Below are 20,457 nucleotides of genomic sequence, written 5' to 3'. Positions count from 1 at the left end.
GCTTTGGCTACCTTGAACAAACTCTATAGTCCTTGGTTCGCCTAGCCGCTGCACCGTTAATCTGGCTTGCCGGACTATGTCTGCAGCCACAAAATTATCCGAAGCACCCGTGTCAATAAGGATCTTAACAAAGCTACCTCCGAGCTTCCCTCGGAGGGCTAGTAGATGTCGCGAACGACTCTCTACCAAAGTTGCTCGTGTAATGAGTAACTTTGAGTTAGGGACTGGATCACATACCTCAGTTTGGACTTCACCTAACTTGATGGCCATATTGGCTCTGGCCTTCTTCGGGTAGGGACATTCCCTCGAAAAGTGTCCCACTTCACTGCAGTTGTAGCATACGTTGTTTCCCACGCTGCTATACGACTTGACCTTCTTATCCGTGGGTTTGTCTCTTTTCGCTTGACTCCCCCACGTGCTCGCTCGCTGGCCACCGGATTTGCCTTTCTGGAACCCCGAGGACTCATTCTTAGAGAAACTCTTCTTGAATTTCCCCCTGCTATACGTTCCCCTTGGTTTGGCCCCTTTGCTAAACGTGGATCTCGACCTCGTTGTGTTCCCCTTTCGCAGGTTATCGTTGAAATGCACCTTGATGGCCGCATCCAACGCTTCCTTGTAGTTGGTCGGGTTCCAGTGCATCACCTCACCGCGAGCCCAGGTTTGCAAATCTGATATGAAGGCATGGAATGCATCCATATCCCCCATGTCCGTGACAAGTATCCTCTTTGCCATGAACCCATTCACATATTCCTGGATGGTTCCAGTCTGCTTCAGCCTACTCAGCTCATCTCTCAGATGCAAAGTGGCATTTGGAGGAACGTATGTTGCACGGATCCTCACCTTCATCATGTCCCAAGTGGCCACTGGTCCTTCGTTGTCCTTCGTCGTTCTCCACCAAGACTTGGCATTATCTGCCAAGTATGGTTTTGCACATGGGACCTTCTCCGAGCTCAAAAATCGCAACACTCGGAAGTAGTCCTCTATATCGTAAAACCAATCCTCCACCACCTTATAGTCATTCACTCCCTTGAAGACCGGTGGGGGCTTTGGTTTGTACTTGGGAACTGCCTGAGGGACTAATTCTACTTCGGTCTGTTCGACCTTGTTTGGTTCTGCCTCAGTCCCTGCCGAAGGGTCCGCACCTTCTGCGCTGCCAGCATCCGTAGTCTTTCTCTTTTTCTTCTGCTTCTCGTCACGCTTTAGCTTGCGTACGAGAGTCTCCAGCAAGGCATTGGTCTGTGCCAACTGTCCTTCTAGCACGTCCAATCGAGCCTTGGACGACCGAACCTCGCCACCGGACTCAGACTCGATCTTGAACTTGATCTCGGACCCAACCTTGGACTCTGTCTCAAACTTGGTCTCAGACCTGATATTGGATCTCAGACTTGGTCTCGAACTCGGTCTTGGACTCGATCTTGAACTCGGTCTCAAAGTCGGTCTCAGACTCGGTCTCAAACTCAGTCTTAGAGTCAGTCTCGAACCCAATCTCAAACTCGGTCTCATCTGATGAACTCTTTATCATTTTGGTCATGCCTTTGGGGATCCTTTAGCCTTCGACACCTCGGGGAGTCAGTTCCTTACACTATCCTGGATGACAGTTAATTATCACTAATGGTTGCTAGATGCAAAAGCCAACTTCAACATCGAAGCAAGTGAGCCAAAATACCTTTCCTAGCAACTTCTAACAAATGGAACAATGAGCATAAAACTCAAAGAACCAAAAGCTTGAAAAAGCCTATAGCTAAGTCCTGCTTAATAATGATCAAAATTTTACAAGAACTAACAACTAACTTCAATGCCAAAGAAGAAATCATGGCACAACCCACAATATCCTTCTCAACATATCCATAAGCTAAACTTCATAATACAAAGTTAATGAAGAGCATATCTACATCAATCCAAAAGCTAAACATAACAAAGTTATGCTTAACAATTGATCACCAAATGATCCTCCATGAATCCATCTATAGCAAGACGTAACTCACTTCATAACAAATATAAAAAGAATCATCAGTGATCAATATACCCCAAGTCAAATCCAACAAAGATTCAAACATTTCAATATTGATCACTAAATCTTTTCTTGTAAAGCTGTCAAAGTCCACAACTGAATCACTTTTCAAGGAAAAGCTCAAAGCTCAACCCCTACTAAACAATCCCATCTAGAACACAACTAACTTAATTTGCCACTCAGTTCATTTGAACGTCAATATAGTTGCTAATTAGCAAATGAATGCCAATAATATAAAGCTACAACCTAAGCATCAACACTATTTAAATCGAGACTAATGAAACTCAATATCAATCTTATGGAGAAACATCTCATCCCACTTAAATCTCAATACCAACAATGTCAATGACAAGACATCACTTCAATGCCATCAACACTAGAACAAAGCTAGAAGAAAGCAAGAGTGAATCACCACTCAAAGCTCTCTAACAACCAAGTTAACCAAAGTCAAATATATTATACTTAGTATCCGAAATCAATTCTTTGACAATACTTAGCTTCAGATAACACATCACTAAAGAGTGAATCACCATGTCCAAGACTCAATGAAATTCAACACCACAGACTAAACGTAACCAAATGATATCGACAAAGGTAAAGTTAACATGCCAACATGGAAAACCTATGTAAGTTTAACAACACGATCCTTCGCAATACCATTCGATAAAGCAAGCCCAACACTACTAAATTATCATCAAACAAAGCAAGTGTCATAGTCCTCGACAAAGTCTACAAGCAATTATTAATTGCAAAGCAACCAACAATCACTTTTTAACTTGTCTTCACAAGACCCAAACACTAAACTTATATCATCCAGTTATATATTTGTCCAACATGAATGTAATACCTTAGATACAAGATAAAGGTTCATGGACAAGCACAAACTAAATGACTACTCAAATTCAATTCAACCATAATAAGCTCACTAACACGTCTAGCCATCTTTGAGCATGCCTTGAAGAGGCTAGCTATACATAATTAATACTCAGTCGAAATTAAAGTGAAGACCACAAGATGGACTCATATTGGTACACAACCTCTACTTAAACAAAGCTTTAGTACATGTACCAACATTTTAAACTCAACAACTAAGTTGGATATCACCATCCTCAGCCAAGGCGTAGGGCACCAAGACTAAGTTAAAATTAGTGAGAGCTCACTACTCTCATAGAATTTTAATGAAATGTAAAGTGCAACCTACCACCAAACACAATGTTATAGAGAAAAGGCATAAAGTTCACCTTTCTAGAAAAGTGCAATGGCCACTTTTTTACACCAACTCTAGACTCTATCCAACTCAATTTCCTTAGCTCCAAAAGTTAGCATCCTTTTTATGTGCATCATACAAATTACCTAAGCTAACCAAAGTAACTCTAACCCCTTCATTAGTTTGTACTAACTTATGAAAATGGAATGGCTTTCGACCAAAGTGATCAATAGAATAGCCATTAGAAAAGCCTAAAAAAATTCGTGGAAAATTTTCCATTCTATAGAAAAAATGACTTTCAGTCCAGAAATACAAATTTTCAAGACTCAACCAACTTCCTTTTACCTACAACTTCATATAGGTTCACCTCAACACAAATTCTCATGACCCAATAGTATGTCTAAGCATCGAACATCTTTGCCCATATATTCAACATCCAACACCGATATCTGCCAAAATGCAAAATAAATATTTAAGGCTTGATCACAAAGACTATATTTTCAGATATCCACATTGTATTAACACTCTTTTTCAACCACCTTCAAGATCCAATGTGAAGCCAAAACACTAACAAGAAAAAATCAAGCTCCAAGGAAAAACTTCTCATAACTCAAAACAACAATGCCACTTTCACTAACACAAGTGCTAATAATGTCAATGCCTCAACTACACACCTTCTCCATTCAACAATCTACTCCAAATGCTAACGGATAAACCAACAAGCCATAGCAAATGAATGCTATAACTTTTTCTAACACTTTATAAACAAACCCCTTAAGAACCAAGATACCAACTTAAGCTTAGCATAATGGATCACCATCGAGAATCTAGTTAAGGCTATTTTAATGTTACTACATATAAGTAGACTAGCTTCACCATCAACCACCTTAGGGTTGATCATTGTTTACCCAAACAACTTTATAAATGCATTGTTTATTATCACATGAATATAATATAAAAATCACAATATCTTGATCATCAATCAAGCAACACCACGAGCAATGCCAATGTCATTACTTCAAAGGTTTATGTGAATATCAAGTCCTAACTCAATTCGATACAACATAAATGTCACACCCCACCATTAGAGATTTACAATATTTAACACCACTAACTTTTGTTCATAACATGGATAAGCTCATGCCACTCTTTTTGACCAAACTCAAAACTAATCGAACACCAAATTACTTAAAGAGCAATAGCAAGGTTCTCCAAAAAAGAATTGAGCATTATAACTCAAGTCTTCAATAGCAAGCCTAGACAAAATAGTATAGTGCTTCACCGCTATCCATCCCATGACTCACCACTTGTAAGACCATCATAATCAACAAGCATCAAGATAGGGACTCTTGATTGCATGATGTGAACACGAGCAATGAGTCACACCTTGTTGTGAATCATCTCTCCAAGAAAAGCAGATGATTTACATGTTTGATCTTTCATCCTTGATGACTCTTTTTTCAGTCTTAACATTGATTTAACCTCAAGTTTGTTTTCACACTACCTTCAGTTCAATCCAAAGAAAGTTTATGAGAGAGCACAACAATTACTACTTGAACTAATTGATTAATCCTAACAATCTTGGTTCACTTGTAATCATGCCTAGGAAGGATCCACTAGTGTTATGTTAAACAACTATGGACCACTCTATTTGCCACTTATAGCAAACCCAGGGAAGGTTTACTTCCACCCATGATACATGGAACAATTCATGGAACCACCAATAGGCTAACATTAATCTTGCCAACTCAAAGTGTAACTTCAAATTGCTAATATGCCTCACTTATGAGCCCAAGCACAAACTTGTGTAAAATGATACACCTCAAATCTATCTTGCCAACTCAAAGTGTAACCTTGAGTTGCTAATGTGCCTCACTCATGAGCCCAAGCACAAACTCGTGCAAACGGAACATCTTATTCCATCTTATGAGCTTAAGAGCAAGCTCACATAATATGGTACAAAAGGTAACTAAATTCCATACCCAATGAATGAATGCGAAGTCTTAGCACCCAAATGTATACCCATTCGGATCATCGTTTTCATCTCTGCATATGCAATGAGACTAGTTGCCCAATCTTATTGGATAGTACTTATTGAAACTCATGCTCTAATACCAAATGTAGCACACATAGTTTTTACCCTTTATCTTATAGTAATTTACCATAGGATAACCATGAAACGGAACCTAAACCCTCTTTGTGCCATGTGCTACATGCCACGTGTCCAAGAACAATGGTGTGGAACCCAAGTTTCAAGGTCTTGGGCCACTAAATGAAGGAACAGTGCCAAACTCCCAAGCATAGAGCCAAGGAGTAATGGCATTGGAGCATGGAATGACTCTTGAGCATACAGCCTAAGGAGCGAAGGGACAGGTGCATAGAGTAACTTGGATCAGTCTTAGAGCAATCAACATCTCAATGCTAGGACTAGCATGCAAAATGGAGCCAAATGAAGTTTGGCACTATTTCAGCATACCAGTGGCCTAACGCAAGGATATAGGTACTCTATGAGCTTACCTTAACAACACTTTCCACTTGTGTCTAGGTCTTTGCCAAGACCAACACAATCGTTTCTCATGCTAACTACCAGTTAGCACTACACCATAAAGTTTGCACACAACTTTGAGCCAAAGTTGCTTTCTTCTAAAAACATCTTTTTTATGACTTTAGTATAGTGCCTTCTACCATTAATGACATACACATAGTTCTTATACTCGGATTTTATAATCCTCCCCATCCTTCATAGGGTATAATGCACTTCAGTCCAAATGCTTTTACCAGTCCCTTAGGACCATTCCTTGACTCCGTTCAAGTCATCCAGCTTTTTGGACTTGTTAATTTAACGACCCATAAAGTCCTAGCCTCTTGGCTATTTTTGAAGTGCCAGTTCACTAGAATACATTTTTTTGTATTCATGTTCTACTCACAAGGACTATCTCTACAATTGTTACTTTGACACTTGATTATTTTCCATTCCCTGTGGGCTACCTTTGCCCCTTACAACTATCTGTCCATGTGATGAAAATACTAACTCATCCTCTAAGTACACCCCTAACTCCTTGGGTTTGTTCCAGTATTTATAAAAGGTATCCCCGGCTACCATTTCAAGGCCTCATGTCCTCATCTGTATTTAACCTCCCACGGTCATTAATTTTGGTCTTAAATTCATGAACATCAGCCTCAACTATATAAGGATAATTTTGTGACTTTTTTATTGTTTTGAAGTCTTTATCTTTCCCATGATTCCAACTATAATTATTTACCACAACTATATTAGCCAATTTTCTAAGTTAAATGCTCATCTGGATCACATCCTCAACTCTCTAAGGAAAACCTTATACCATTCCCAAGATCCCAAAGTCATTCTCATATTAACCCTTTTCTATCTACCACCTTGTTTACAAGTTCACACATGAATTGTAGTGGAGAGCCATGTCCTCCCAACTTACTACTCCTTAACGATAGGCCCACTTCTAGGACCTTCCAATACCAACATAAATGATGATATATTTGACCACCAATAAGAGTCAGATTAAGGAACAGTTTTAATACCAAATTGTAAGTAACTAAATTTTCCATTCTACTTTAGTCACTTAACCACACCTCTGACCACTTGCAAGAGTTTCACTCATAACCTCCATAAATCCTATTCTGGACTTGAGGCTTGCTAGCCCCGAGAATGGCATCCATGCCACTCAACTTTTGCACTGCTTCACGTGTTTGATCCCATGACCGATACCCAAAGGTACCACTGACATATCAGCCTGTTACGCTAAGGCCATGCCCATTCACCTTTGTCACACTGGTGGTCCAACACCATCTGCATCACAGTTCTGTCTCTCAAAGACTGGGCCACCATGAGATCATCCTAGATCCACTCCTTAGCATCCTTAGGATGCCTACAGATATGGGGAATAGCATTCTTTAATATCCCTTTTACAGTCCCCACTAAGTCCCTTTTCTATCCATGGCTGTATTCGCCAACATTGCCACTGAGTCAAGGCCTATAAGCTTGACCACTAAACTTGACTATCCTCTGGGACTTCTTCACCACATAACCATATCCTTAGAGGATTGCTCCTCTTCCTTTTCACAGTCTGGGACTTTGGGACAATATTTCATAACATTGTGACCCTATGCAAGCCTCCTAGATACTCTTCCACCTTCTGCTTTTGGGTGCTATAGTCATGGGGCTAGAGTGAGATTCTGTTGAGCCATGCCAGGTATCCAAGTAGGTAGTGCCACCTGTGCTTGGGGAGCTAAAGCCGACTCTTGAACACTTCACCAAGCTACCCCACTTGTCAGTCACTTTGGACTCCTTAGTGGATATATCATCACCCAACACGTGGGCATAGCCTTCCTAGTCACACTAGCCTTTTTAGTCACACTAGCCTTTCCTGGCCACATTAGCTCCACTAAGTCTAACCCCCACACTCTCCTTACTATACTTTTGGAACCCCTGCAGCATCCCCCCCCCCTAGGGGGACGATCGCTTTGGGCTTTCACCCAACAATATGTATTAGTATTCGGACTTGACTTGAACTTGGTTTCAGTCTTGATTTCAAAATCGATCATGGTATTGATCTCAGTTCCATCTTAGACTCCATCTCAAGTCCATCTCGAACTCCATCTTAGGTCCATCTCAGACTCTTCCACGTATCATATATTAGTCCTCTTATGTCAATTTTTTAAAGACTCACCTATTGCTCACTTTGTGCTCTTTCCTTAAGCCCTTCGTTGGGAGTTCCACTCCTGCTCTTGACTTTTCAAGTTGGAGTTTTTTTAGTCCAATGTGTTACTCTTGTTTGGCTTTCGCTTCAACCACTACCACATGGCACCCTTTCGGCTCCAATTTTGGGGCTTTGGGATTTATGTCTCACAATATGCTTAGCAAGAAATATATAAGGTTCCTACCTTATATTTATCCAATTTAAGTGCATGGTCATTGACCAGTTTCTCAATTAGCTCAAGTGGGAACTGATAATGGGTCCAACAATACCGACTTCTTGCCGCCGTGGCAGTAAGGAAAGAATATCTAAAAGGACAAGCTAACAGGTAGCTTTTTACACTTGAAGTCACATTCGCGACATGTTTGTAGTGTTGACAAATCATAAGCATTTTGTGTATTTGTTCACACAAAAGAAGTTGAACACTAGGCAAGCTTACTAAATGGTCAAACTCAAGGAGCACTAGGCAAGCTCACTAAATACTACAATGGCCATGTGTATTTACCATGGGTGGATGCATTGATTAATGAGGTTATTTTTCACTATCATGATCATCTGGAGGCCAGTAATTTTGGGGGGAAGAAGATGTATGAGTTGATTAAGCACAATTTTTAATGAAGGAATATACTATTGTAAGTAATATTATCTTTATGAGTGGGTAAAGTGCCATAAGAGAAGCTAGGGGGACTTTTGCAATCTTTGCCTATTCCAAATGCATGCTTTGCCAATGAAACCAGAAGTTACAGGAGATGGTATGCTTGTGTACAAATACTGTAGAGACATGATGAGATAAATGTGATAAGAGAGATATGGAAAAATGATGCCACCTTATTCATACTGCTAATAGGTTTTAGTTCTCCCTTTCAATGGACTCTTGTCAGGTTATCATGTTTGCAATGACTTTTGTTCGTACAAAATGTATAATAGACAATCATATAGATCCAATCACACAGAAGGCTTTACATTATATATGAAGGTAACTCAATTAACATTTTTATTGCAAAGCTACAAACCTCCTCAGAAAAAAAGGGAGTAGCAATAGGCGAAAGTCAATAAAAAGAAATATCTTTACACATGTTCAAATTTATTTGTGCAAAAGAATTAGATTGAAAGTCCAGTCATTAACAGTCATATAAAAGTGAATCACGACTACCTTTTCCAACTGCAGCTGGCTACGATGCGCTTCCAATCTGTTTCCTGCCTTTCTTTCAAACGTGATCTTCATTGCCAGAGGATTTCTTTAAAACAAAACGAAAATGGACATCTAGTTTTTGGCTATCTGAGATTTGATCCTTGCAGTCAAACTTGGAATTCGAATTATGTGCTCCCGCACTGCACTTTCAACGGTGGCTATCACGCTCCTCCTCAAACTTTTCTTTGCAGTGGAGTATGCTTTTATGGATTCTTTCCTACAGACAGTAATAGCGACAGGATATTACACATTACACACTCAAACAGTTACCTGAAACCTGGCGACTTCACTTCTGATCACATTTTGTGCTGTTTGTGCTGGAATAGAACAATCTTCAATACATGCCTGAATGTCGGTCACTGTCTTGAATGTATCGACGCAATTGGCTGCGCACTTATAGAAACCTTTCTGTAGAAAAGGATAAGACAAGACGCCAATGTTCGCTGTAAATTAAACCTGTATGTTGAAGAAGATATGCATCTCTAATTCACCCATCGCATTGGTGAAAGCCTCGTTTAGTTCGCACTCCAGTCTTTCGGTCTCCATAGGCACAACCTAAAATCGCTATGCCTTAACAATCCTCTTATAAGCTGCAAGTGATGCTTCGAGAAACCATTTGTCATCGGGAAGAACACTAGACAAAAAGAAATGAGCAAATTTCCTAGAGAGACATCAATTTAGAAACCTCATTGGATCTTGACCATTCAATGCGAATGCATTACTTGCTAGGGCGATGTTGTCAGCAACCACCTTATACATGACATCTGAAGTGCAGCTTCTTTCAGTGGCGATCTCAATCACGAATTGCATGTCTAACACGAACTACAGAGGAGAAACAAATTATGTAAGTGGAAGAAGTGACCAAAATTACCTTTCTAAGTCCTATTGAACTAAATGTTTTTGGACCTTCTTCAACTTGGCTCCAGAAAGATTTGTTGTGCTGGATCGCAGTTACCACGTTGGTCAAAATATCTGTAATCAATAGAAGACAGACATGTTCTTGTCCCCGAAAAATATCTTCCCCTGCTTTAGCTAAGGCGACAACTTTAAAGAGGAGTTGCTGATTAAAGCATGTTAGAAAATGATAAGAAGAGCTAGCATACCTCGAAAGGTGACGATGGAAATGGGTTTTGTTGCCATTCTGGGTCTGCGGCTTCAGAATAAAGATCGGGAGTCAGGAGTTCTCGATCTTTATCGTACAGAATATCCTTTATAAGAATGTTGCATATAGTAGACTTCAACTTCTCACACGTGTGCTGCAGGTATAACTTCCACTCTTTCTGCTGCTCATCATCAATGGGACTGTTGAAACTCTCCTGACATTGAAGTAGTGAGCGAGAAACCTTGGGGAGTATATCCTCAGATAAAGCCGTTGCATTGCCGAAGACAACAAGTTTTTGTGACATTGTTTTTGCTAGTTTTATGTTTCCTTTCTGCAAGATCTGGCCGTCAGGCAGCAAAGCGTCTATCAGGAGATCCACATAGCGCTCATAGATCTTACACAAAGCTTCAAGGGCCGAGTGGGTCAGCTGAAATCTTGTCAAAGGTTTGACACCATGCAGAAAGTCCTGTAACCAGACTTCCAATCACCACAATCTTTGTTGGCTAAATTTCCATACCTCGATCAAAATGTTGAACGTGTGTGCACTGCTTGACAAGCGTACATAAATACCCTCTGCAGTGTGATAAGATGCTCTCCCACCCATTCTCTGATCATGGAGGGGCTGGATAAGGTTCCAGTCATCTGCTGCAGCCAATGCAATGACGTTGTCCCCAATTCGTACAACATTGGCTGAAACTGCTTCCTCTACAGATGGCTTGAGAAGACTCGAAAGGTAAGGACAGATTGCAAGTCCCTGAGTTTCAAGGAGAAAACAGTGTCCCAGAGCCATATGCACGCATTCGGCAGCTGCTCTGAGTCCCCCTGCCGCTGCTAGAGATGAGAGCACATACTTCTTTAGTAAAGTAACAAATTCTTGGGTTATATCTCGTGCCCATAAAACAAGCTCTGATCCGCAACTGAAGTTTCCATTAAACACAGCAGTGGAATCCTTTAAAGCCAAAGAAATAGCAGAAAATGCAAGCTGAGAAAGAGCTGCGGTGTAGGCACCGCCATATGAACTCTTGCTTCTGCATAAACCTTTGATATTGTACAGTAGCCTATTTCGGTGAGACACAAGCAGCAAGTCATGAGCTCTTGAGCCTTCACCAAGTTTCTGAAGGACTGAGCATGTATCACGTAGCTCAACGCCACAAACAGAAGCCTTCATAGTCGAGTCAGTTAGTTCTTCTGCTAGTCGTTCTTTTATTGATTTCAAGTTTAATGCAATTACGGCAGCTTCCGATTTCTGGGGTGCATTTTCATCAAAAAACACTCTCCCTTTCTGTAGCTCATCTAAAGCTTTATGTGTTTTCTTCTCAGCAAGTAAAATTTGGAGATTGTCCAGCAACTCTGGAAACTGTTGTCCCCACTTTGACGATTTAGTACCTTCTTCTTCCTGGAGAAACTGCGGATTGCTCACATCTTGTGCGCATAACTCAGCTGATATTTGAGGTTGTTGCAACAAACAATGAATTATCGCGGCTTGATTAGAAAGTAGATTTCGCACCCTAAAAAGTGATGTCTCCAGCCATGATATGTCCCGAGTCGCTCTGTACGACTCAAATGTTAAAGAAGTTAAGGTAAATCAAGGCATTTAGTAACCTTATGAAGTAAGTATAATCTCTATGTACATTACTTCTCGAAAATTCTGTACATGTAATTTTTAGATCAATGAGTTCTTGCCGCAGCTTTTTCACTCCCTTCACATAAAACACGAACTTGGCATTGGAATATTTTTAATTAAACTACTGAAAACCTTTTCACTCATAAGTGGACACTTCGATCGGATGTACTGGTCAATATCAAAAGAGTCTCTTTCCAAAAGTCGTAAGTCATTTGCTAGAGCTTCATCCGCTCCCATGGATCGACAAAGAACCATGGCTATGCTATGTTGGCAAACAGAAAAACAGGAAGACACGTCGTCCCTCAAGACATGTCATGCTGACTAGGATTTCCCATCGGATACAAAGCATCTTCTACGATGGGATGCAGACGGCCATAACCCGTGTATGATTTTAGGGAAGAGACTGTACACATAAAGATGCAGGCAACTCGAGTTGTTCTGCAGGAACCCCTACGCTTGGCAAAAATCCTTGATCCCTCAGAGCAGGTGCCTAGAATATTTTAGATTCTTTTCAGCTCAGTTCCATTTCTGTTACAGGTTGGACATGGAAATTATCTCTCAATGTCAAAGATTATTGGGACACTCGGGCCAAAGTCGCGTGCAGTGGAGACAATTGAGGGCATGCTGAAAGCCGGAATGACAGGTAGTTTGAAAGAACCATCATTGCCTCCGGTGAATTGTTTGCAGTCGCGCGAATTGATTTTTCATATGGAACACCGGAATATCATCAAGAAACAATGGAATTCTTGAAGCAGGCTGTTCGCAATACCCGAACCCTTTGTGGTGTACGTTTCTGTTTCCAGGTAGCCGATTAGTTTTAATGCCCTCGAGAGTTGAACAGGTTATGATGGATACACTTGGGCCAGAGCTCCAGATTATAAACAAGAGTGAAACTCCAATTGCTATTGATGTAGATGCCTTTGTCACCTTGACACCAGATCAAAGTAAAGAAGCATCTTCGAAGTACCTGCCAATAAACTTTCCAAACCTTGCTAACGTAAGCTTATTTTAGCTTTATTTTTCCCTTACATAAATAACTTGTGCAGGTAGTGAAACCAAAAGACACAATCTTTGTTGGGCAATACCTTTTTACAGGAAGTGAAAGCACCTCAATATGGCTTGAGGTCAGACTCATTTCTCCTCGAAACTATTTCTACATCAAATTTTCAGGTGAATGAAGTGAAGGGCAATGAAATCGTGTGTCGAGCTAAAAACGCTGCTACCTTAGCCGGGCCACTTTTCACCGCACTGGCTTCTTCAGTGCGCATTGATTTACCAACACTAAGTGAAAATGACAAGAAGGTGTGTGCGTCTTCATTTTGCCAGTGAGGTTGAGATTTGCTGTTCAGGTCATTGCTTCGTGGGGTAAAGCAAATAGGATTGACTTCCTGTCTTTATCGTATTGCCGACATGCAGAAGACGTGAAACAGGTATATGAGTATTACCCATGAAACCTTTCAACCCTCGTTTGCAGGCTCGGGCACTTCTTACATCACTAGAGCTTACCAACACACAAATTTTTGCGAAGATTGAAAATGCCGAGGTTTGCTCAGGTCAGATTCTCTGAAGTTAAGACTAAATTTGAAACTTAATAATGTTGTAGGGTCTTAAGCACTTTGATGATATACTCAAGGAAGCGGATGGGATTATCCTTTCTCGGGGGAACCTTGGAATTGATCTTCCGTCCGAAAAGGTACAGTAATTCTCAAATTTTTATTGACACATACTGTTTTACAGGTGTTTCTCTTCCAAAAAGCTGCTTTATACAAATGTAATATGCTTGGAAAGCCAGCAGTAATCACGCGTGTTGTTGACACAATGACTGAAAACCCCAGGCCGACGCGTGCAGAGGCTACAGATGTTGCTAATGCTGTCCTTGATGGTAAAAGACGTCGGGTCGTTGATGTCTCAGCTATCCTGTTTCCATTCTAGGGAGCGACGCTATTTTGCTAGGAGCGGAGACATACAGGGGAAATTTCCCTATCCAGTCCATTGGAACAGTTCGCCGAATCTGCAGGGAGGCAAGTCCTACTTCTAAATAATAATCACGAGACTAGGATCATTTTCATGTAGGCGGAAATTGTGTACAATCAAAGGTTTTATTTCAAGAAAGTCCTTGAATATGTTGGTGAACCAATGGGACATCTTGAATCTATTGCTTCCGCAGCAGTAAGTAACTTTAAGTACTTTAAGAAGCGATATAACGTTAAGAAGTACCAGGTGCGATCGGCTACTAAGGTCGGTGCGTCAATGATAATTGTATTTACATCTGCAGGCCAAGCTGCAAGGCATACCTTTAACTGATTCCCCTTTGAAATTTCTAATGCGGCTAATGCAGGTTGATAGCTAAATATCGACCTTTGATGCCTGTTATGGTGGTTGTCATTCCACAAATCAGTACCAATTTTATGCGATTTAGTTTCAGTGGGACGTTTACGGTACAGTTGTTCTGAAAACGAGCATATCTGACTTCAATCAAATTTACAGACAACTCCTCCTACTGCAACACAAGAAGCAGTTCTAAACAGTAAGATCATGCTGGTATGTGTGTATCATCGAATTGTGTGTGTGTCCCTCGTTCACTCTTTTACATTTTCTGTAGGCAAGACAATGCCTGATTGTCCGGGGATTATTTCCGATACTTGCGGATCCTCAGGTAAGAACTTTTTCCTGATATTGTGTTTAGGCCAGCTCGTTTTGCAGGTAAGCACAAGCAATGCTGCAAATGAGCTCGTCTTGAAAATGGCTATTGAGCATGGAAAAATGGCTGGTTGCATCAAGGCTAACGATCGTGTGGTTGTATGCCAAAAGATTGGTGACTCATCTGTGGTCAGGATCGTAGATATGGCGGCATAGAAACCTTCCTGTGCTAACTATACAATCTCAAAGATCTTTTTAATAAGCTCAATTTAGGGCAACTAGCCGAATGGTGTCAAGGGACCAAGGGACACAACCCTCGTCCAAGATGGCATCACCTTTCCTCACTTTTGAGCAAACATTGTGGCCAGTGCGTCAATGGCCAGCACAACAAATGCCAGCAGCAGCAATGCAAGAAATAACAGTATGGTATGCTGCTCGTCTTCTTCAGGCCTACCGCAGCCGATCACTACGCCACGGAGATGGGGAAGCCTACCACCTTATATGGATTGGAGGCTTTGGGGAAACCTTCCAGATGATCTAGTGGAGAGGGTCCTTGCTTGGCTCCCCATACCTTCTTTCTTCCGCTTACGGTCCGTTTCCAGGCGATGGCGGTCAATCATGTATTCAAAAGGCTTCATGGAAATGTGTGCCGACGTGCCACCGAAGGGTTTGTTCTTCCTAAAAGTTGCCAGGTGCCGATGTAGAATGCTAGCTGCATACTACCCCTCTGGGAACAAGTGGTTGAATATCCCGATTGGTTTTTTGCCCTCTCAAGTCAGCGTTCCTGCAGCTTCTTCCAAAGGACTTATGTGTTTTATAGCTACTCAGTATACTGATGGATATAGCGTTCTACTCGTTTGCAATCCATTAACCAGGTGCTGGAAGGCACTACCACCTATGACAACGCGTAGGTACCCTTTTGTGGTAGCCCTGGTCACTGACAGGAAGCTAAGTGCTTACAAAGTTATTGTTGCGGGAGACTATAATTCCTTCGATAATAGGCGGACCACGGAGGTTTATGACTCTGTTACCTCGACATGGAAACAATCTGGCCCTCTTCCACGAGAAGAGGAGATTACAAAAAACATAGTCGCCTGCAATGGTTATTTATTTTGCTTAAGCCGAGGACCTGGGAATGGCTTGCTAGCGTACAGCTTGCAGCAGGAAATCTGGATTAAAGTTCGAACAGGAAGAATGCCAGGATACTCTAAGTTTCGGCATCTGGTCGAGTGCAATGGAAGAATCATTATTGTCGGAAAGGCGTTAAGAAGGCAGGTCCTCGGACTTTATATATGGCACCTGGACCCGCCCACAATGAAGTGGAAGGAGCTGGCAAAAATGCCCCAGCCACTTTCCGAACAATTTTTTCGGACGCAGTCGGAGTGCTTCTTTTGCAGCGCCCTTGGAGACCAGATATTCATCAGCAGATTTTTCTGTGACATAGGACTATTATACAATATCAGTCATGACACATGGCAATGGATCCCGGATTGCCCCAAGATAGCGAATCCATTCATTCTCACCCTGGAACCAGGTTTCGATGCAGTTTACTAAATCAATGAAATTTATGACTCTGTTCGGTTCCAAACTTTACGCAATAAACGGTATCTTTGGGCAAATGCATCTTTGCCTGACAAGTAAGCAGCCTCCTTCCCGTCAATACAACCATTCTCGACCAACAAAAAGAGAGGTGATTCAAGTTCCTCGAGTTCCTCGTCACTTGTATGTCCCTTGCGAAACAGGGACGCGCTCCTGGTCTGTGTGGAAGAGGCCATCATTTTCATATCGACAATGTCACCCATGCATGCAGAAGATGGTGGGAAGTATACAACCGGAGGAGCTGATGCCATGATTATTGTCCCGGGGCTGATGTCCGATTCGCCAACTCTTTGCCTCTCCATAGAGATCTTTGGTCATGCATGAAAAAAACGAAAAGTGAACCTCCAAAGCTTAGCAATTTCCCCTACCTCGGCATTGAGAGCTGCCAGAAGGGAAGGTGGAATCGGATCAGGTGCATACTCGTCTGGAGCGAACTTAGAAAGAACCCTTCTGATCAAAAGCAAGCTTAATGCAGGGCAGACCTATGGTACATTGTTAATCGAAGCACTTAATAGAAATTTAAGGGTTACCTCCTTTCTTATTGATTTTTCCATTAGCATGTCCTTTGGTAGCATCAACAGGTCGCTCATGGCCCGCAACATTGTAAAGTGAGATGTTCCTTTCTCTATGTTTGCTGCAGCAGCTGCCTCTTCACCAACGTGAGCAGTCAGCGCCAAAAGCCATGTAGACCATGTATTTATCTGCAACGCAATCACATGAATTGCCACGAAACCCCTAACATGACCGCACCACATTCTTCAGCTGAGCACCTCCTCCGAAGCTGATACCATCAGGTGGTATAGGAAGAACACTGAGGTCTGTAATGGGATCAGAGATGGGATCTGTGGGAACGTTTTCTTCCATATCCCGCAATATGGCATTGAACATTGCAACATCCAACCGTGCAACGCACTGCTCAACAATCTGCATTGAGTTTTGAAACAATTGTCAAATCAGTGAAGAGGGAAGGGGGTCTTACCATTCTTTCTACAACCTGTAAACACCCGCAGTCGTGGCCACCTGCTCGAACAGGACAAATCCTTTGCAATGCGTCTAGAAATGCTGCCTTCCATATTTCAATGGATAGCATCCCTTGATGCGAATCTTCAAAAGGCGTAACTACAAAATCCCGCACGCTCTTTTTTAGTCGTGAAACAACAGAACGCGGAGTAGAAAGCACGCTCGACTGGTCTACCGCTGATGACTGCATGTGGGGAGTCAATGACTGCATGCAGCTACATTAGCTAGATCGACGGATTATGTACCACATATTGACCAACCTGCCACCAGATGCATTCGACGATCCTTCCAAAAATCCATGCCTCAATCCTTTCCAGCATAGAAGCTAGAGTCGATTTCTCATGCCAGTCATGGAAAGCACTGTCTGAGGCAGTCTCAGGTAATGACGGTGGTGCAGTGTCAAACGCATGCGAAATCATCTCCCTCAGAACAGCCACGTTAGACCACCAGAACGTCAACCTGGGAAGAAACAGACAGACGTTTAATATAGAATATGCACGAGCTATCTCTTTGAAAACCTTGAGACGTCATTCTCGCAAGCCCGCACAACAACCACAAGACCTGAAGCACAGGTCCTGGCAGTGCTGGCCCTTGTACGTTGGCTAGACTTGTTGCAGGCATGGACGTATATCCTTGCAAGACGGCGTGCTGGGGCATGAATCTTGTGCGACGAGCTGCCATGCTGGGCGACAGCAGAATACAAAGCCAGCTCCAGGGCAGCAGCTTCCTGCAGCTCCCATTTAAGATTTCCCACTTCATCCATCAGCTGCTTTGCCTCTTGTTGAACCGCAATAGCCTTAGCTTCAGCAGCATCCGCTCTCTGCCTTGCTTCTTCCACTGCCTTTTTATCCAACCTCTCACTTCTCTCGCCCGCACCTTCTGCGTACTTAATCCTTGCGGCTTGTATTACGTTGCTAGCACCACTGGCCTTTGTTTTTAGAAGCTTACTTTTCTGTTCAACATCGTTGTTCCTTCTAGGTGATGCAGAGTTAAAACTGGGTTTCCTTTGAGACGCATAGGCTGATGCAGCAACAGCTGCAGCAACAAATGAAGAGGAAGAAGATGAAGAAAACGAAGAGGATGCTCCGGCTGAGTTAAGAATGCGTTGAACCCTGTCATTCCTGGTGCTCGATGGCATGGCTTCTGGATCTGGGGGAATGGTAGGGGGATTGAGAGGAACAGATCTGGAACTCAACTGGGAACTTCCTTCTTCCGCGTCTTCAACCTCATCTTCGTCTTCGTCCGTGAAAGCAGTGATGTCGTCCTCCTCGTCACTAACCAAGGATGCAATGAGGGATGAATATTCCTCTTTGTCCTCTGTCAGTGGTACAGGAGGAACGCTGCTGCTGCTTGTGATGCCTTGTGGAGCAATTGTAAAGGAGAGACGGGGGGTGCCCAGTGAACTAAACTCTTTCCTTGCCACGGCCACTGGGATGCTTGAAATTGCGTTTCTATTCTGGTCGTTGAGATTTCCGTAGTCTGCAAGGTCCAGCACCGCCCTGCCCAGCGGCTGTCCTCGCGGGATCCCTTGTTCAGCAGCTTCACATAAGCTAAAGACAATGCATTTCTTTTGGAATCTAGGGCTTTCATGCTTCTTCTCCGGAAACTTGTACAATGTAGCAGGGATTGTAAGCGAGTCGTTCAGGATGATCTTGTCCTTGTCTCCACTAACGCACTTGGTGTGCCCTGTTCGTTTCTCACCTCTCTGCCACTGGATCAATACCATCGGGGGAAGTGTTACAGATGGCCATGGCTTCACATCGTGGAGCGCGATGTTGTACACTAATCCCACTGGGATACCCTTCTTCTTCCCTATGCCTAATACCATTCTAGGTCCGCCCTAGAACTATGTTGAACAAGCAGTTGTACGGTGTAGCGGTGTAGCGGCCCAAACAGCCCTAGATTCCAAAAGAAATGCATTTTCTTTAGCTTTGGGCCGCTACACCTTGCAGGAGCGAAGCAAGGTGACGTGGAAAGTGATGTGGCAGTGATCTTCTAGGAGAAATTTAACTCTAGGTTCCAAGCCCCCCTTTGGTGACATGGCAACCAAAATGAGGGGAAAGGGGAACTTGGTGTCCACTACTTTGCCACAGTGTGAGTGTGAAGTTTTGGAAAGGTTTCATGCATCCCCCACCTGGAATTTCTCCACCCTAGTGATCTATAAGGTGGGCTTTGATGTGTCCCCGTAGGGAAGTTTTTCAGGAGGGGAAATTTTTAACCCCTTTTTCCAGTATCCCATTAGTGATATGGCAATGGAATTGGGGGAAGGGGGGAACCTAATGTCCCCCTTGAAAATTTCTCCCCATGCTTGGAACCTGGTAGGACAAGTTAATAAAATAGTACCACGTATGAAAATAGTAATCATCCTTCTATATTTAAAAGAGCAAGGGCAACATATTCAATCAAGATTTTTTTCAAGCTTAATGGTGGAGATGAAAACACGTGGCAAAAAAAACAGTTGAGGGTGAAACATTTTTTTTTTTAGGGTAAACCAGTTTTTTTCAATGCATTTTTTGAGGAGAGCTTATCACCGCAGCTGTACACCATGAGGTTTGCTCAATGCATTTTTCGAGGAGAGCTTATCACCGTGGCTGCACACCATGAGGTTCACTGCATGATTGCATTGGTCCTTACGTTATATACCTTGTGCTCATGAATCTTTCCTTTATTGTCCAGATTGTACTTAAATATGCCGTTAAAGAGACCTCTGACTTCCCACGGCACTTGTGGAATTGTGAACGAACCATCTGATCACAATAGTGTGCTGTCCAAAGGCTGCCAGGTGCTCAAGATTTCCACCCAGATCAACTTGAAAAGCATTCTACCATTCAGCCAGAGCACCTGTATAATACACTTGTAACTCTGTGAAAGCAGTTTACTGGATCTCTGAAAGAGATGTCCCAGTTCTTTCTTTTCCCTCTGAGTTGAGAATGCTCTTTTTTTGCAGTGTATCTATGTGTCTCAAAGTGTATTGGCAGGATTGGAGTAAAGGTTAAGCTCATCAACTCGGAATTTCCTTTGTTTAAAGGTAAGGTTTTCCATGCAATGCTTTTTCTTTTATTCTTCTTTTTTTTGCTAGAAGGTCTGTCCACCGATCTTGGTTTTTCAGGAGTGGATCTTTGATACCCTAGCAAATGGAGAGAAGCACGACTAAATTTCAGACATTTATCTTGCAACAAGACAACCAGTTCTGTGCGGATTGCAGCTTGCAGGGTCCCCAATGGGTGTAAGTCATTTTCACTTCCATCTTGCTGCATCTTCTGTTGTTTCTCCAGCTGGAGTTATAATCTGTGACAAATGCTATGCTGTTCATTGAAGCATGGGAGCTTCTGTAT

At 42.4% G+C, this 20,457-nt stretch overlaps 4 protein-coding genes across 4 annotated transcripts; 2 read left to right on the top strand and 2 right to left on the bottom strand.

The window, feature by feature from the left end:
• Positions 1-9,209: 9,209 nt before the first annotated feature.
• LOC9643880 (exocyst complex component EXO84B) lies at positions 9,210-12,118 on the bottom strand. Its single transcript, XM_024689295.1, has 5 exons — positions 12,033-12,118; positions 10,757-11,789; positions 10,241-10,666; positions 9,823-9,959; positions 9,210-9,354 (listed from the first exon to the last, which is right to left on the bottom strand). The coding sequence occupies exons 1-5, from the start codon at positions 12,116-12,118 to the stop codon at positions 9,210-9,212; spliced, it is 1,827 nt and encodes a 608-aa protein (XP_024545063.1).
• Positions 12,119-12,280: 162 nt separating this feature from the next.
• On the top strand, positions 12,281-14,719 carry LOC9643879 (pyruvate kinase 1, cytosolic). The gene is made up of 16 exons (XM_024689367.1): positions 12,281-12,349; positions 12,401-12,506; positions 12,551-12,648; positions 12,705-12,860; positions 12,910-12,987; positions 13,034-13,165; positions 13,213-13,293; positions 13,338-13,406; positions 13,467-13,556; positions 13,601-13,745; positions 13,796-13,884; positions 13,937-14,032; positions 14,084-14,151; positions 14,202-14,301; positions 14,466-14,519; positions 14,567-14,719. The coding sequence occupies exons 1-16, from the start codon at positions 12,281-12,283 to the stop codon at positions 14,717-14,719; spliced, it is 1,584 nt and encodes a 527-aa protein (XP_024545135.1).
• Positions 14,720-14,878: 159 nt separating this feature from the next.
• On the top strand, positions 14,879-16,057 carry LOC9644905 (F-box/kelch-repeat protein At5g15710). The gene has a single exon (XM_002984193.2). The coding sequence runs from the start codon at positions 14,879-14,881 to the stop codon at positions 16,055-16,057; it is 1,179 nt and encodes a 392-aa protein (XP_002984239.2).
• An 11-nt stretch (positions 16,058-16,068) lies between these two features.
• On the bottom strand, positions 16,069-18,950 carry LOC9644904. Its single transcript, XM_024689294.1, has 7 exons — positions 17,641-18,950; positions 17,383-17,581; positions 17,082-17,327; positions 16,853-17,026; positions 16,633-16,803; positions 16,471-16,584; positions 16,069-16,410 (listed from the first exon to the last, which is right to left on the bottom strand). Exons 1-7 carry the CDS (start codon positions 18,948-18,950, stop codon positions 16,069-16,071), a joined length of 2,556 nt encoding a protein of 851 aa, XP_024545062.1.
• Positions 18,951-20,457: the final 1,507 nt, after the last annotated feature.

Source organism: Selaginella moellendorffii, unplaced genomic scaffold, assembly GCF_000143415.4.
Source record: "Selaginella moellendorffii unplaced genomic scaffold, v1.0 SELMOscaffold_61, whole genome shotgun sequence".
NCBI classification, from domain to species: Eukaryota; Viridiplantae; Streptophyta; class Lycopodiopsida; order Selaginellales; family Selaginellaceae; genus Selaginella; species Selaginella moellendorffii.
Note: the sequence above shows the minus strand (reverse complement) of the source record. Positions and strands in the feature narration are given on the sequence as shown.

Bases quoted from the DNA above. Each gene is read 5' to 3' on its own strand.
- LOC9643880 (XM_024689295.1), bottom strand. From the start codon at position 12,118: ATGGTTCTTTGTCGATCCATGGGAGCGGATGAAGCTCTAGCAAATGAC. The intron at 11,790-12,032 runs GTACATCCGATC...TGAGTCGTACAG, and splicing joins GACTCTTTTGATATTGACCA to AGCGACTCGGGACATATCAT. The intron at 10,667-10,756 runs GTATGGAAATTT...ACAAGATTTCAG, and splicing joins CGTTCAACATTTTGATCGAG to CTGACCCACTCGGCCCTTGA.
- LOC9643879 (XM_024689367.1), top strand. From the start codon at position 12,281: ATGCAGGCAACTCGAGTTGTTCTGCAGGAACCCCTACGCTTGGCAAAA. The intron at 12,988-13,033 runs GTCAGACTCATT...TCAAATTTTCAG, and splicing joins GCACCTCAATATGGCTTGAG to GTGAATGAAGTGAAGGGCAA. The intron at 14,152-14,201 runs GCATACCTTTAA...CGGCTAATGCAG, and splicing joins TCTGCAGGCCAAGCTGCAAG to GTTGATAGCTAAATATCGAC.
- LOC9644905 (XM_002984193.2), top strand. From the start codon at position 14,879: ATGGCCAGCACAACAAATGCCAGCAGCAGCAATGCAAGAAATAACAGT.
- LOC9644904 (XM_024689294.1), bottom strand. From the start codon at position 18,950: ATGGTATTAGGCATAGGGAAGAAGAAGGGTATCCCAGTGGGATTAGTG. The intron at 16,804-16,852 runs GTGCGGTCATGT...ATTGCGTTGCAG, and splicing joins GTGCTCAGCTGAAGAATGTG to ATAAATACATGGTCTACATG. The intron at 16,585-16,632 runs GTAACCCTTAAA...AATGTACCATAG, and splicing joins AAAAATCAATAAGAAAGGAG to GTCTGCCCTGCATTAAGCTT.